We start from the raw sequence: 13,705 nt of genomic DNA, 5'->3' as shown, positions 1-13,705 counted from the left end.
AGATGAATCCATAGATCTCTTAATTTTGCTCTCAAAGTGCACCAGATTGATGCTTTCAACTTCAATATTTAAAAAAAATCTTCCCGGGGGAGCATGCCCCTGGACCCTCCTAGAGGAGGTTAGGTCCCCCCCACCCACTTAAATCATGTTCACATGGATAGGATACTAATTACATTTGCATACATCTTGTGTCCATATCTTTCTGTTTTGGTGGTCATGCCACAATCGTTCACGTGCATACATACGTGAGTCATGGTGAGATATCTGGATTAAGAGGTTGCTTTTTCTTTGCACAGCATGAAAGAAAGATGAAATGAATGGGCTGTGATTTTAGTTTTTTTAAGCAGAGGTTGAGTTCAATAATTTGTACGACCCTCGGAGGATGTTGTAAACATTGAAAGGATAAAGGTTCCCCACCCCTGCTGTAAATAATAATAAAAACCCTTGATTTATAAATTAACATCTCTTTCTCCTATTTATCTGAGTATATTATAAAGAATAGCCAGTTAATTGAAGCATTATAGCACAGGCCTTTGTCAGATGGTATATTACGCTGTTTTTTTTCTGCTTCAAATAGTTCTCTCCTTTTTCACCATACCTGTGTTTGCACCACTGTAACCAATGAGCACCTGCATGTGTATGAGAATGGCCCTGACACCATTTCAGCCCAGATTTACATACTCCTGGCAGGACAAGCTCAAGCTCAATTCTCGCACTGAATTTAAAAAAAAAAAGTGAGTGAGGGACCGCAATATAAGAGGGAAAGAAAGAGAAACTTTAAAACTGTTCAATTGTTATGATGTGTAAAGACTGATATTGTTATATAATCGTCTGAAACAGTTAAGTCATGATGTGAAACGGTTAACAAAGAAAAAGGGAAACTCGAGCTGCTGCTACACTTTATTTTTTCTAAAATCAAGCACTTTAAGATGCACATATTTTCAAAAACTATTTTATTTATTTTCCCTATTTTATTTTTAAATGCAGCCCGAGAGGAACATTACACATATCCACAGTATTTACTGTATATCTGTATAGTTCAATGTTAATTGACAATAAATATTGTTGTTTTTGAATTGTACTTTCTTTATTTTATTGGCAGTCAGTTGTTGATTACATGCAGACGTTGATAAAGCTACAGGCTACTTCAATATATATCACACTAATTCATAAAGCAACTTATACATTTTGATGTTCCGGACCTTTACATGGGGAAATTTTCTCTAACTGGACCTCGTTGAATTTTAGTTGAATACCCCTGTTCTAGGGACTAGGCTGGCTAACATATGGAAGCCTGTTTGCACCACAGGAAAACAAAAATATACTATATACAAATATTAAATTATATAATATAAAATATATATATATATATATATATATATAAAATATATATAACTATATTGACTTACTATCTCAATATATTGACTTAGCTATCTCAATATATTGACTTACTATCTCATTATATTGAGTTATATATATATTATTTTATTCAAACAATTATGTCAAATACAGAATAAGGCACATACTGTAGACATCAATGTTCATCATATAAGCGGTACAACTTTATATTAAGGTACACAAATTAACCATCAACTAGATGTTAATTAACATGCATATTAGCAGTATATTGGCTCTTTATTAGTCATTATAAAACACTTATTAATGCCTTATTCTACATGACCATATTCTACAAGTAATAAGCCATTAGTTGAGAGTTTTTCCTCAATAACCCTCTAATTAGTCCTTATTTATTGCAAGTAAGGAAGTTGTTGTACATGAGCTTTGGTTTTAATATGCTGTCCTCAATATGTCTAAATAATTCAAGATTAGGTATTTCTATCTAAGAACATGTTCCCTATTTTAAAGTGAAGTCTTGTTCATAACCAATAAGCTAGTAGTTTGACTCTAATTGACCTGAATAGGTTCCCTATTCTAAAGTTGCCTCCTCTTCACACTTTGTAAATACATTATAGCACACAACTACTGAAATGAACCTCAACAGTACATGAACAAAGTAGGCACACGTTCAAATATCTGTTTTATTAATTAACCACTATAGAGAGGTTCAGACGCATCCCAAAACATGTCAAGTTTCTCCAAGGCTGAGAACACATATGCAGCTTGTACTTTTTAATAAAAGCAGATTTTGAACATATTTTATATATTTGTGATCATACTGTGTGACCTGCTTGTATGTACTTACACAATAGGTGTACTGTTCTCTCTATGTGTTGTACTGTCTCAGTGTGAACATAGATTACACAGCCAGCAAAACTCTTTTGAGAGCCAGGGAATGAGCAGCCATGCTCCTTTATTGACTTATTTGCAGTCCACTGACATTCAAACAGAGTAAGTAAGTTACAAGGCACTTAATGATCTCGAAGTGTAACATGCACAGATTACTTGTAGAATATGGTCTTGGAGAATAAGGCATTAATAAGTATTGTATAATGACTAATAAAGAGCCAATATGCTGCTAATACAGTGTGCATGTTAATTAACAACTAGTTGATGGTTAATTTGTGTACCTTAATATGAAGTTGTACCGCTTATATGATGAACATTGATGTCTATGTGCCTTATTCTGTATTTGACATAATTGTTTCAATAAGAAAAAAAAAACAGTATACAACTCAATATATTGAGATAGTAAGACAATATATTGAGATAGTCAATATATTGAGATAGTAAGTCAATATATTGAAATAGCTAAGTCAATATATTTAGTTACAGGATTTGTTTTCCTGTGGCGCAAACAGGCTTCCATACTAACAGGCTCATTCCCACTGTTCAATTATTAAAGCCCATGGGTTCAGGAACTTCCACATGTTTTTGCACTCTTCATATTTTATTTCATAGCAGTCATCGGGAGAGAATTAATTATTAACAGTGCCGACTGCCGAGTCCCCGGACATTTTCCAATGGCTCGTTTTCGTTGGCAGCTCCAGATGATTGGTTAACTTTCTTTTGTTGTATTGCCAGAGGTTTTACTCTCACACACAGTAACTGTATTATGTACAGTACAGCATATGCCTGCATATGACTGTTCTTTCACCCTGTGGTTACAGATTGCATTGTTTTCATCAGTGCAAAATCATTTCACCCAAATCGAGCAATGTCCCAGTAATATTTAGTCTGTTTGTCTACCAATTACGTTTTCAGCAAACTTTGTTTTTCTCACGTTTATCTAAATTTGCCTTTATCTCCCCCGCTCAGATCTACTGACTACGGCTCAACATACGACAGAATGAACGACAAAGTGGGAACCAAAACTGTCCTGAGTTACCTGTATGTCTGTCCAACTAACAAGAGAAAGGTGAGATGTTGCATGTTTATTAGTTTTTTGTGTCAATTTTCCAACATATGTGACCTGCTCCATCGAAATCAGTCGCATTGACCCGAAGACACATTTTGAGTTGTATACACTGTTGGAAAGAGGAGATTCCTAGCTTTCTAATGATATCAGGATTGTCATCATTTTGAGAAAAAGGCCTTTAAAGTGTTCTCTTCTCTGGAATCCATCGATCTGATTGGTTATTAGCAGAGCAAATGATCAAAATGATACGGAGGGAAGATATTTTCGTTTGGATTACTGGTCTGGGGGAAGCTCGCGAGTGTGTGTGTGTGTGTGTGTGTATACGTGTGTGTAATTTTGCGTTTGTGTGTATTGTGTTTGTTTCCCGGGGAAAACACTCACGAGAAACACCGGCTGTTGTTATCAATCAATCAATCAATCAATGTTTATTTATATAGCCCAATATCACAAATGTTACATTTGTCTCAGTGGACTTCACAGTTTGTACAGAATATCAGTATGACAATACGACACCCTCTGTCCTTAGACCCTCACATCGTACAAGGAAAAACTTCCAGAGAAAACCCACAGTTTAAAGGGAAAAATGGGAGAAACCTCAGGGAGAGCAACAGAGGAGGGATCCCTCTCCCAGGACGGACAGACGTGCAATAGATGCCGTGTGTAAATTGAAAAGATAATACATTTGCAACATAGGTAGTCCAAATGTTTGGAAATGCATGTGTGTATAATAGGAAGATGAATCCATGAGTATATCCATCCAGGACTTATGATCCAGGACCACAGCCACGACTCAAGATCCAGGACTCGCAATCCATGACACAGGACCGCAGGATCATCCATGACTCCGGATCCCGGCGTATATAGACACCAAAAAGAAAGAAATTTGGGGAAGCTGGGTTAATCGGAACATGAGAGTACACAGGTATAGACAGAGAGAAGGAAGAAGTAAGATGTCCCCCGACAAACTAAGCCTATATCAGCAAAACTAGGGGCTGAATCTAATCAGCCCTAACTATAAGCTTTATCAAAAAGGAAGGTCTTAAGCGCACTCTTAAAAACGGATAGGGTGTCTGCCGTCCGAACACAAACTGGAAGCTGATTCCACAAAAGTGGAGCTTGATAAGAAAAGGCTCTGGCTCCCATTGTACTTTTAGAGACTCTAGGAACAACCAACAACCCTGCATTCTTGGAACGCAATGCCCTAGTAGGACAGTAGGGTATAATGAGTTCTTTAAGGTAAGATGGCGCCTGCCCATTAAGGGCTTTGTAGGCGAGAAGAAGAATTTTAAATTCTATCCTGTGTTCTATAGGGAGCCAGTGTAAGGCAGCCAGAACAGGAGTAATGTGGTCCCTTTTCCTAACTCTGGTTAGTATACGAGCTGCAGCATTTTGAATCAGCTGAAGCGACTTGACTGACTTCTTGGTACACCCTGATAATAAGGAGTTACAATAATCCAGCCTTGAAGTAACAAATGCATGGACTAGTTTCTCTGCATCGTTTTGAGGCAAGATATGCCTGATTTTTGCAATGTTACGTAGATGGAAGTAGGCGGTCCTTGAAATTGATTTTATGTGGGCGTTAAAGGATAAATCCTGATCAAATATAACACCAAGATTCCTTACAGTCTCACTGGAGGCCAAATTAATGTCATCCATAGTTAATATATCTTTAGATAATTTGTTTCGTAGATTCTTCGGGCCAAGTACAATAACTTCAGTTTTGGTCGTGTTTAACATCAAAAAATGTAAGGTCATCCACGTTTTTAAGTCCTTGAGGCAGTCTTGAATTTTATTTAGATGATTAATTTCATCAGGCTTGATTGATAAATATAGTTGAGTATCATCCGCATAACAATGAAAGTTTACAGAATGATTCCTTATAATATTGCCTAACGGAAGCATATATAGGGTGAACAAAATAGGTCCAAGCACTGAGCCCTGTGGCACTCCATGGCTAATTTTGGTTTGCATGGAAGATTCATCGTTGACACGTACAAACTGAGAGCGTTCAGATAGATAGGACCTAAACCAGCCTAATGCAGTTCCCTGTATGCCAACTAAGTGCTCTAGTCTTTGCAATAGGATATCATGGTCGATAGTATCAAATGCAGCACTAAGATCGAGCAAGACAAGAATAGAGACAAGTCCCTTGTCAGAGGCTATTAGAATTTCATTTGTGACTTTAACCAGAGCTGTCTCTGTGCTATGTTGTGTTCTAAAGCCAGACTGAAAATCTTCAAATAAATCATAGTTTTTTAAGTAATCACACAGCTGTTTTGCGACTGCTTTCTCAAGAATCTTTGAGAGGAACGGAAGATTAGAAATAGGTCTATAGTTGGCTAAAACCTCTGGATCGAGGTTGAGCTTTTTAAGAAGCGGTTTTATCACTGCTACTTTGAATGATTGTGGAACATAGCCTGATAATAAAGACATATTCATAATATTTAATAAAGAAGTGCTAATTAATGGAAAAACTTCTTTTAACAGCTTAGTTGGAATCGGGTCTAAGATACACGTTGATGGTTTAGAAGAGAGAATCATTGAATTTAATTGTTCAAGGTTTATGGCTGAAAAGCATTCTAGTTTACTATCTAGTGTAATATTAGAACTTACGTTTCCGGGAGCTGTTGATAACACTATACTGGTTAAAGGCAAGAGGTCATTGATTTTGTTTCTAAGAGTAACAATTTTATCGTTAAAAAAGCACATAAAATCATTACTACTGAGTGCTATGGGAATAGAAGGCTCAGTCGAGCTGTGGCTCTCTGTCAGCCTGGCTACAGTGCTGAAAAGAAATCTTGCATTATTCTTATTCTCATCTATTAATGAAGAGTAGTAGGCTGCTCTCGCTTTACGCAGTGCTTTCTTATATTCATTGAGTGTAATATGCCAAATTAAACGAGATTCTTCAAGTTTAGTGGAACGCCATATCCTTTCAAGTTGTCTCGACTTTTGCTTTATTTTGCGGGTTTCGGCATTATGCCATGGAGCTAATCTATGTTGTTTTATTTTCTTCTTTTTCAAAGGAGCAACAGAGTCTAATTTTATTCGCAGCGCATCTGTAGCACTATCAACAACATGATCAATTTGGGGTGGTGTACATTTTGTATAAGTTTCCTCCCCTACATGCAGATATGCTATCGAGTTAAGTATTGGTGGAATCTCTTCCTTAAATTTGGCTATAGCACTAACAGATAGGTTTCTGCTGCAGGAGCTTTTGGCTAATGCTTTGTAGTCTAGTAACAGTACTTCAAAAGTTACTAAGAAATGGTCGGATAAAGCAGAATTATGCGGTTCGACTAATAGTTGCTCAATTTCAATACCATAAGTCAGAACAAGGTCAAGAGTGTGATTATAGCAGTGGGTTGGTTTATTTACACTCTGACAGAAACCAACAGAATCTAATATAGAGTTAAATGCAACAGTAAGGCTATTTTTATCATCGTCAACATGAATATTAAAGTCACCTACGATAATTACTTTATCTGTTTTAAGAACCAAAGCTGATAAAAACTCAGAGAATTCTGATAAGAATTCTGAATAAGGACCTGGTGCACGGTACACTGTAACAAATAAGATTGGCTGCAAAGTTTTCCAGGTCGGATGCGTAAGACTGAAAATGAGGCTTTCAAAGGAGGTATAATTTAATTTTTGTTTAGTATTGATAAGTAAACTTGAGTCAAAGATTGCTGCAACTCCACCTCCTCGGCCCGTGCCTCGGGCAATATGAGTATTGATATGGCTGGGTGGAGTGGCCTCATTTATGCTGACATATTCTTCATGTCTCAACCAAGTTTCAGTGAGACAGCATATATCAATATTATAATCTGATATTAAATCATTTACCAGTATTGCTTTAGATGCTAGAGATCTTATGTTTAAGAGACCACATTTAATCTTCCTGTTTTGTTGCACTGTAGTAGTTGTTACATTTACTTTTATTAGGTTATTATGTATGACACCTCTATTAGGTTTTACCTTAAATTGTCCTTGGGCAGACACACACACCGTTAATATTGGGTATTTTATTGGGTTCGGGATTCCTATGGATGACTGCCTAGGAGAGAGCGCAGAGAAGCGTGTAAGACTGCGACTCTTCCTCCTGGTCTCAACTCCAGTTTGTCATGGATTAAGTCCACAGAGCCCTGAAATGTTTGCCGAAATGAGATTTGCACCTTCCAAAGTAGGATGAATGCCGTCTCTCTTAATCAGACCAGGTTTTCCCCAGAAGGCTGTCCAATTATTCACGAAGCCCACATTGTTTGCTGGGCACCACCAAGACAACCAGCGCTGAAATGATGACATGCGGCTATACATGTCATCATTGATCAGATTGGGGAGGGGACCAGAGAAGATTACGGTGTCCGACATTGTTCTAGCATAACTATACACCGACACCACATTAAGTTTGGTGCATTCTGATTGGCGTAAACGAACATCATTACCACTGACGTGAATAACAATCCTACTGTATTTACGTTTATTTTTAGCCAGCAGTTTAAGATGCGCCTCAACGTCGCCCGCTCTGGCCCCCGGAATGCATGTGACTGTGGACGCTTCGGTCTCTAAATTCACGTGTCTCATAATAGAGCTACCAATAACCAGAGTTGGCTTCTCAGCGGGTGTCTCGCTGAGTGGGGAATATCTGTTAGATACGTGAACGGGTTGGTGGGGACCTGCGGGTTTCGCGTTATGCCCCTTCTGAACAGTCACCCATTCTCCCTGCTGCTCAGGAGTTGCCGGGGGACGGCTAAGAGGAGCTACCTTTTGCCGGTCCACACCGGCTAACATGGGCTTTACTGTAGCTGAGTTATTTTCTAAGATGCGGAGCCGGGCTTCTATGGCTATGATTCCCGCCTCCAACCTAACAACTATACTACATTTAACACATGTATCGGTACCAGTAAAGGAGGTAGGGGAGTAACCAAACATGAGACAGTTAGAGCAGGAAATAGCACCCGAGGGTGGGGAAAGAGCCATGGCTAGCTATCAAGCTAAAGTAGCTACAGTTAGCAAACCCGAAAAGAGTGTAGGCAACTGTGGAGTTACAGTCGCTAAGAGAAGGAGAGTTTGTGAGTGCTTAAGCTGTAGTAACGTGTGATTACAACGTCAGGCAGTTGCCGTGATCAAGAGTTTTAAAACGATCGATTAAGTTAAGATAATAAGCTATCAGCAACAGAACAGGCACACAGGATACCCGGAGATGACAACAACAACCGGAAGTTACAACATGCTTACCGCAATAGTGGTCCGTGTAGAAACAACAGGAGGAGGACTGCAGCCTGCAGTATGTGTTTCTTTCTACTGTGTCTGCTGTGACGTCAAATTACTCCATTCTCCGCTTGTAATTATGCCGTTACAAGCTTCAAAGTTGTATTTATCATCTGAATTTGCTGAAACAAGTTTAATATTCTGAAAGCCAGGACTTTGTTTATTTGAAATCAGATGAAAACAAACTGTAACGGACCCTGCCGTGTTATCTATGATTACTATACGCCTTACATTCATAACTTCAGCCGGAGGGAGGGGAAGCAGTCATCTTCCCTTTACAAGCTTAAAAAATGTATTTATCGTGTGATCTTGGAAATAAAGGTTTCCTATTCTGAAAGCCAAGACTGTTTATTTAAAATCAAACAAAACACCCAAACCCCGAAAAACTATTTTTTTCGCAAATCCACGTTTATTTTGAAATGAGCCGTTGCGACTGATTTTGATAGAGCGGGTCACATTATGTTTAAAATTAGAGATGCACCAAATACCGATCAGATACAAGTGTTTAAAGAGGCCCTATTGTGCTTTAGTTTTTTTGGGAGGGTTTTCCATTTCCTGTAGTGTATATATGTTTTTTTGCATGTAAATGGTCTGCAAAGGCTAACATCCCTGTGTTCCCTCCAAAGGGAGTTTCTCTTCCACACTCTCCCCCCCTGAAATGCTTCCGTTGGACTCCTTTGTTTACTACCCAAACAGAGTGACATCACTTTGTAACACTCATGCTAGCGCTCCAACACATTGAACATGATTTAGGTTGGACGTGACTCTGTTGTTCTAATTATTAAGTAAGTTGCAGTTGTATGTCTTAACTGTAATTTGGCATGCTTTTATTTTGAAGGCAATTTTAAGCTGTTGACAGGAAGTTGTTGTTGCTATGGAGACAAGAAAACTTTCACAGCGGGCGGAACTTTTCCTAAAGTCTGCGATAATAAAACCCACCCATTTAGAGGGAAGATATGATTGGTCAATTGTACTGTCATTTGACATTACTCTCTCGTTCAGTTGCTATAGCGGGCCCTCTGTGAATTTACAGCAGGACCACCAATCACCTCCTATCTTCACAGTGACTCGCACAGACGAGCTTCTTTCATTTAACCCTTCACATTCAAACAGAAACTGAATAGGCAGATTCAAAGGATTTATTTCTTTGGAAGTGTTATTTTGAATACAATTAAATCAAGTTATTTTTGGTAAAACTAAAGAGAAATATTATTTAGTAGAATATCTTAGGCCCTCCTGACGGCTCGCCACTGTTGAGAATGCATTCATTTATGGCATGCTTCCTACGATCAATAGGATGTTTCTGGCAACAGCATCTAAAGACGAATTTTGAGAATTTCAGGCCACAAAAAGGTACAGAAACAAGCGTGAGCATTGTCAGATGCCAACCATCTGCCAACATCTTTAATCTGCCTGAGAGTTCTGTTAATTCTTTTTAATTTCTTGACATTCTAAGATTCATTCTCAGTTTGTGGTTTGCACTCCATTTTCTACCATCTGCCTCAATGTAATGTTACATTTAAGTCAGGGAAATATTAGGCTAAGGACTTGTTATGGAAAATCACTTCCAGCTTCCACATTAGCTGAATTGAATTGTGCAGCTAAACGATCCCTAAATGATCATATTCATTCCTGCAGCACATACAGTTAAGGTTTTGGAAACATTCTGAATCCTTAGACATTTCTGTACTGTAATTCACAACTCACACATTAAATCCGATTTGCCCTCATGCCTTGAACACCACGGCTTGTGCATCAAGCAACAGTTTGACAGACAAGTGGAATTGTGGCCAAGAGGTCAACCCGCTATGAGCAGCTAGTAGGAGTCTAGTCTCCATCTGTAGACTAGACAAGACTAGCCCCATGGCTGTTTCCATAACCACAGTTTTCAAGTTGACATACTTACATTACTACATACATACTACATGTATGTAGTAATCAGCAGTATCACATAGAAATTACGAATTGGCTCAGCTCATGTTTGCGTCGTACTGCCAATTACGACAGATTGTATGCATATGGAGGAGATGAAGTTTGCACAGCGTTAAACTGATGTGTTCCTCTGGAGGCGCAGAGCGGGACACATTAACATTTGAGTTTTAATAGGGACCTAGAGGCATTAGATGAAATAAGGAATCATTCTTTTTAATATTTTCATTATGAATATAACCAAAGAGTTGGCCACAAATCTATTACTAATTGCTACTAATAATTGCTGCACCAATCTCTCCATGTTCAAATCACAAAACTCACATCTTCTCAACTTCTTTGAATCTGTTATTAATGTTGTGTCTTGTATATTTTAAGTGTTGTTTTAATATTTAATATATTTTTACCCCAGAAAAGTGTCCCCTAAAAAAGAATACAAATACAATTGTTATTATTATTTTTATTGTAATTATTATTATTATTTATTCTGTCATTTATTAATACATTTTTACCTACAAAATGTTAAAGAACTTAAAATAAAAAACCAATATAACATGTTTTGGATGATTACTTCAATAGCGTACATTGCCGAATGTTAGCTAACATAAGATTGTAAGTCTCTTAATTAGTATTTATGATAGCCACTTTAATGAAATCCGTAAGTTAGTTACTTTGAACAGGGTCCCTGCAGATATTTAAAACCTGTTAAGCCCGACGGGGTGTTTTTTCACAAAACTGTTTCTCAGGGCATCTTAATATTTAATAACCTATTCATGTGTCATACTCACTTAACGGTAAGAAACTCAACTAACTAAAGATACGAACAATTTTGACCGAAACAAAGCAAAAGTCTCACAAGAAACGTCTAAATGAGCCCTGAGCGAAAAAATGCTAACGCACTTAGCACAGAACTCAAGGTAAAAATACCCTTACTACTTATAACTGCACATACAAGATATCAGATTAGAGCTGAGATTCCACCGTTTCTATAGGTATTGGTATCATCACTGAGCGATCAGAACTCGCAACAGGGGAAGCAAAAAAGGTAAAATGTCACTTGTTTTGCATCAATCTTGATACAGGGTACTTATTATATGTTATAGTTTGGATTCCTAAAGCTTTTAGTCTTCTATCATTCAATGGTTTTCACTATAAGTAATGTGTTTTTTTTGGACGGACACTATAATTTACATTGTTTTACTATGTTCAATCTGGATTTACTTTAAAATAAAAAAAATCTATATTCGATTCTGACTCTTCTACATCCAACTCACAGGTTTATCATTGCTTTGAGAAAAAAGATTATTCATTTACCCCTTTTAGAAGGGAAGATAATAGTCATTTATTCTGGGAATGTCATTTTCGAGCCTGAGACCTGAAAAACAGGCCCAGGGCTTAACAGGTTAACAAAAGTCTTAAAAGTCTTACATTTTCTTTTTGATATTCAAGGTCTAAAAATGTCTTAAAAAGTCTGGAATTTTAGGCGGGGAGGTATTACATTTGATCTGGGGCAGAATGAATGAGTGTGTCTATTTTTTGTTAAATGTATAAGTTTTATTTTACTGGTAACGTTATTTTATATCCTGCAATGTCCAATACCTATTTGGGTCCTTCTCAGGTCGATTAAATGGATTCCTTGCGTCCCTCACTTGCGTTGTTTCCCTGCGTCTAGTCCCTCCCATCGGGGAAGCATGGAGAGACGCAAGGAAACCACGAGAAGCAGGGAAATGAGTTTTAAGAGCAATGGGACGTCCTTTCCTCCGGAGCTCACGTGAAGCTAGGTCCGTTTTTGAGGACGCTGCACAGCTGTTCGTCTGACATCAGCTCTGTCCCCGTTGTTTTTACACACACCCCCGCCTCTGTTAGTACACATTTACTGACATAAACATTTGTATCATCTGTTGTAGACCCAAATACATTAAATAAAATAAGAACTCATTCTCAAAAAAGATAAACGCCATTCTTAAAATGTATAAACAAAAAAAGTGATCATGAAAATGTTTCCAATAAATGAATAAAATGATTATGACCACTTTGTTGTTCAAATATATCAGATATTTGTAACTAAATGATACATTAATTGAAACAAAACACACTATAAATTGAGGAGTGACTCTCGTGAGTTTCATGTGTTTTCTTCACTCCGCTGGGAAACGGCTCTCATCTCAAGAATAAGGCCACATCTTTTTTTATAGATTTGATACAAAAATGCATTTCTTTTTGATTTCTGATTAAAAAAAGTCAGAATTCAGGTTTTTTTTCTCGTAACTCTGACTTCCAGAATTCAGTTTTGGTCAGATGTCAAAAGATGTTCACATGTAGCCCTAATTCCCTTGCTGTACATTTCAATATCCCATTAGCTTTTTTCGCCTATCCATCCCAATGCCATTAGTTACACATTTGCCTTAGGGAGCTTAACAGTCTGTACAGTATATGACACATTTTTCGAGACCCCTGCATCCACTAAGAAAACACTCCAGCTAAATATCCCAATTAACAAGGAATACATTTAGGTAAAAGCTTTAGGAATCCAAACTATAACATATAATAAGTACCCTGTATCAAGATGGATGCAAAACAACTGCATTTGACCTTTTTAGAGAGGTTTAGAAAAAACAAAACACTTCTGGGGTCATTTGCCATATCTCTGCAACACAGAAAAGAGAGGTCAGGTGCAATGATCCATGAAAATGTATGACATCAGTAAAGTGATGTGTCTATGAACAAGCTATTGGATAATAGAGTTGCGACTTTTCCTAGAAAATAATCATTTTGTGCAGCTTGACCTACCTGGTGAGACAAATGTTGAATAAATAAAAATCTGCATTGCATCAACGCCTTACAGAAAACGAAGCACGACTCCCGAGACTTGTGCAGGTGCTCGGGTCCGTCAGCCATTATTTTTCCAAGGCCGGGCCAAGGTACTGACCCTGGATACGTTTGCATGCTTCATGACTGCTAAGCTAAACCACATCAGGGCATGGCACAGATCATAGCCAACACTGATTACTCCTCATGACTCACTCCCGCTGCCTGTCTTCTGTGCAGAAATTGTAATTCCACATCAAGGGCATAGCAGGCATGTACTCCCTAAGGTTCTCCCTGTGACTCATGTGAGGTATTTGTTTTGTGTTACTTAAGTTATATAAGATTAGATACAGGGTTGAGAGGGGTACTTTAAAAATGTAC

At 37.8% G+C, this 13,705-nt stretch overlaps 1 protein-coding gene across 2 annotated transcripts in view; it reads left to right on the top strand.

The window, feature by feature from the left end:
• LOC307039389 (VPS10 domain-containing receptor SorCS3-like) overlaps window positions 1–13,705 on the top strand; it is a 355,063-nt gene that overhangs the window by 163,324 nt on the left and 178,034 nt on the right. For both annotated transcript variants that reach the window (XM_079681402.1, XM_079681403.1), the window contains one exon: window positions 3,217–3,316. In XM_079681402.1, coding sequence (XP_079537528.1) covers window positions 3,217–3,316 — 100 coding nt within the window. The remainder of the gene's footprint in view (window positions 1–3,216; window positions 3,317–13,705) is intronic.

Source organism: Notothenia rossii (genome assembly GCF_949606895.1).
Source record: "Notothenia rossii genome assembly, chromosome: 1".
Classification (NCBI taxonomy): domain Eukaryota; kingdom Metazoa; phylum Chordata; class Actinopteri; order Perciformes; family Nototheniidae; genus Notothenia; species Notothenia rossii.
The sequence above is the reverse complement of the archived record's forward strand: the minus strand, read 5'-3'. Positions and strand labels throughout refer to the sequence as shown.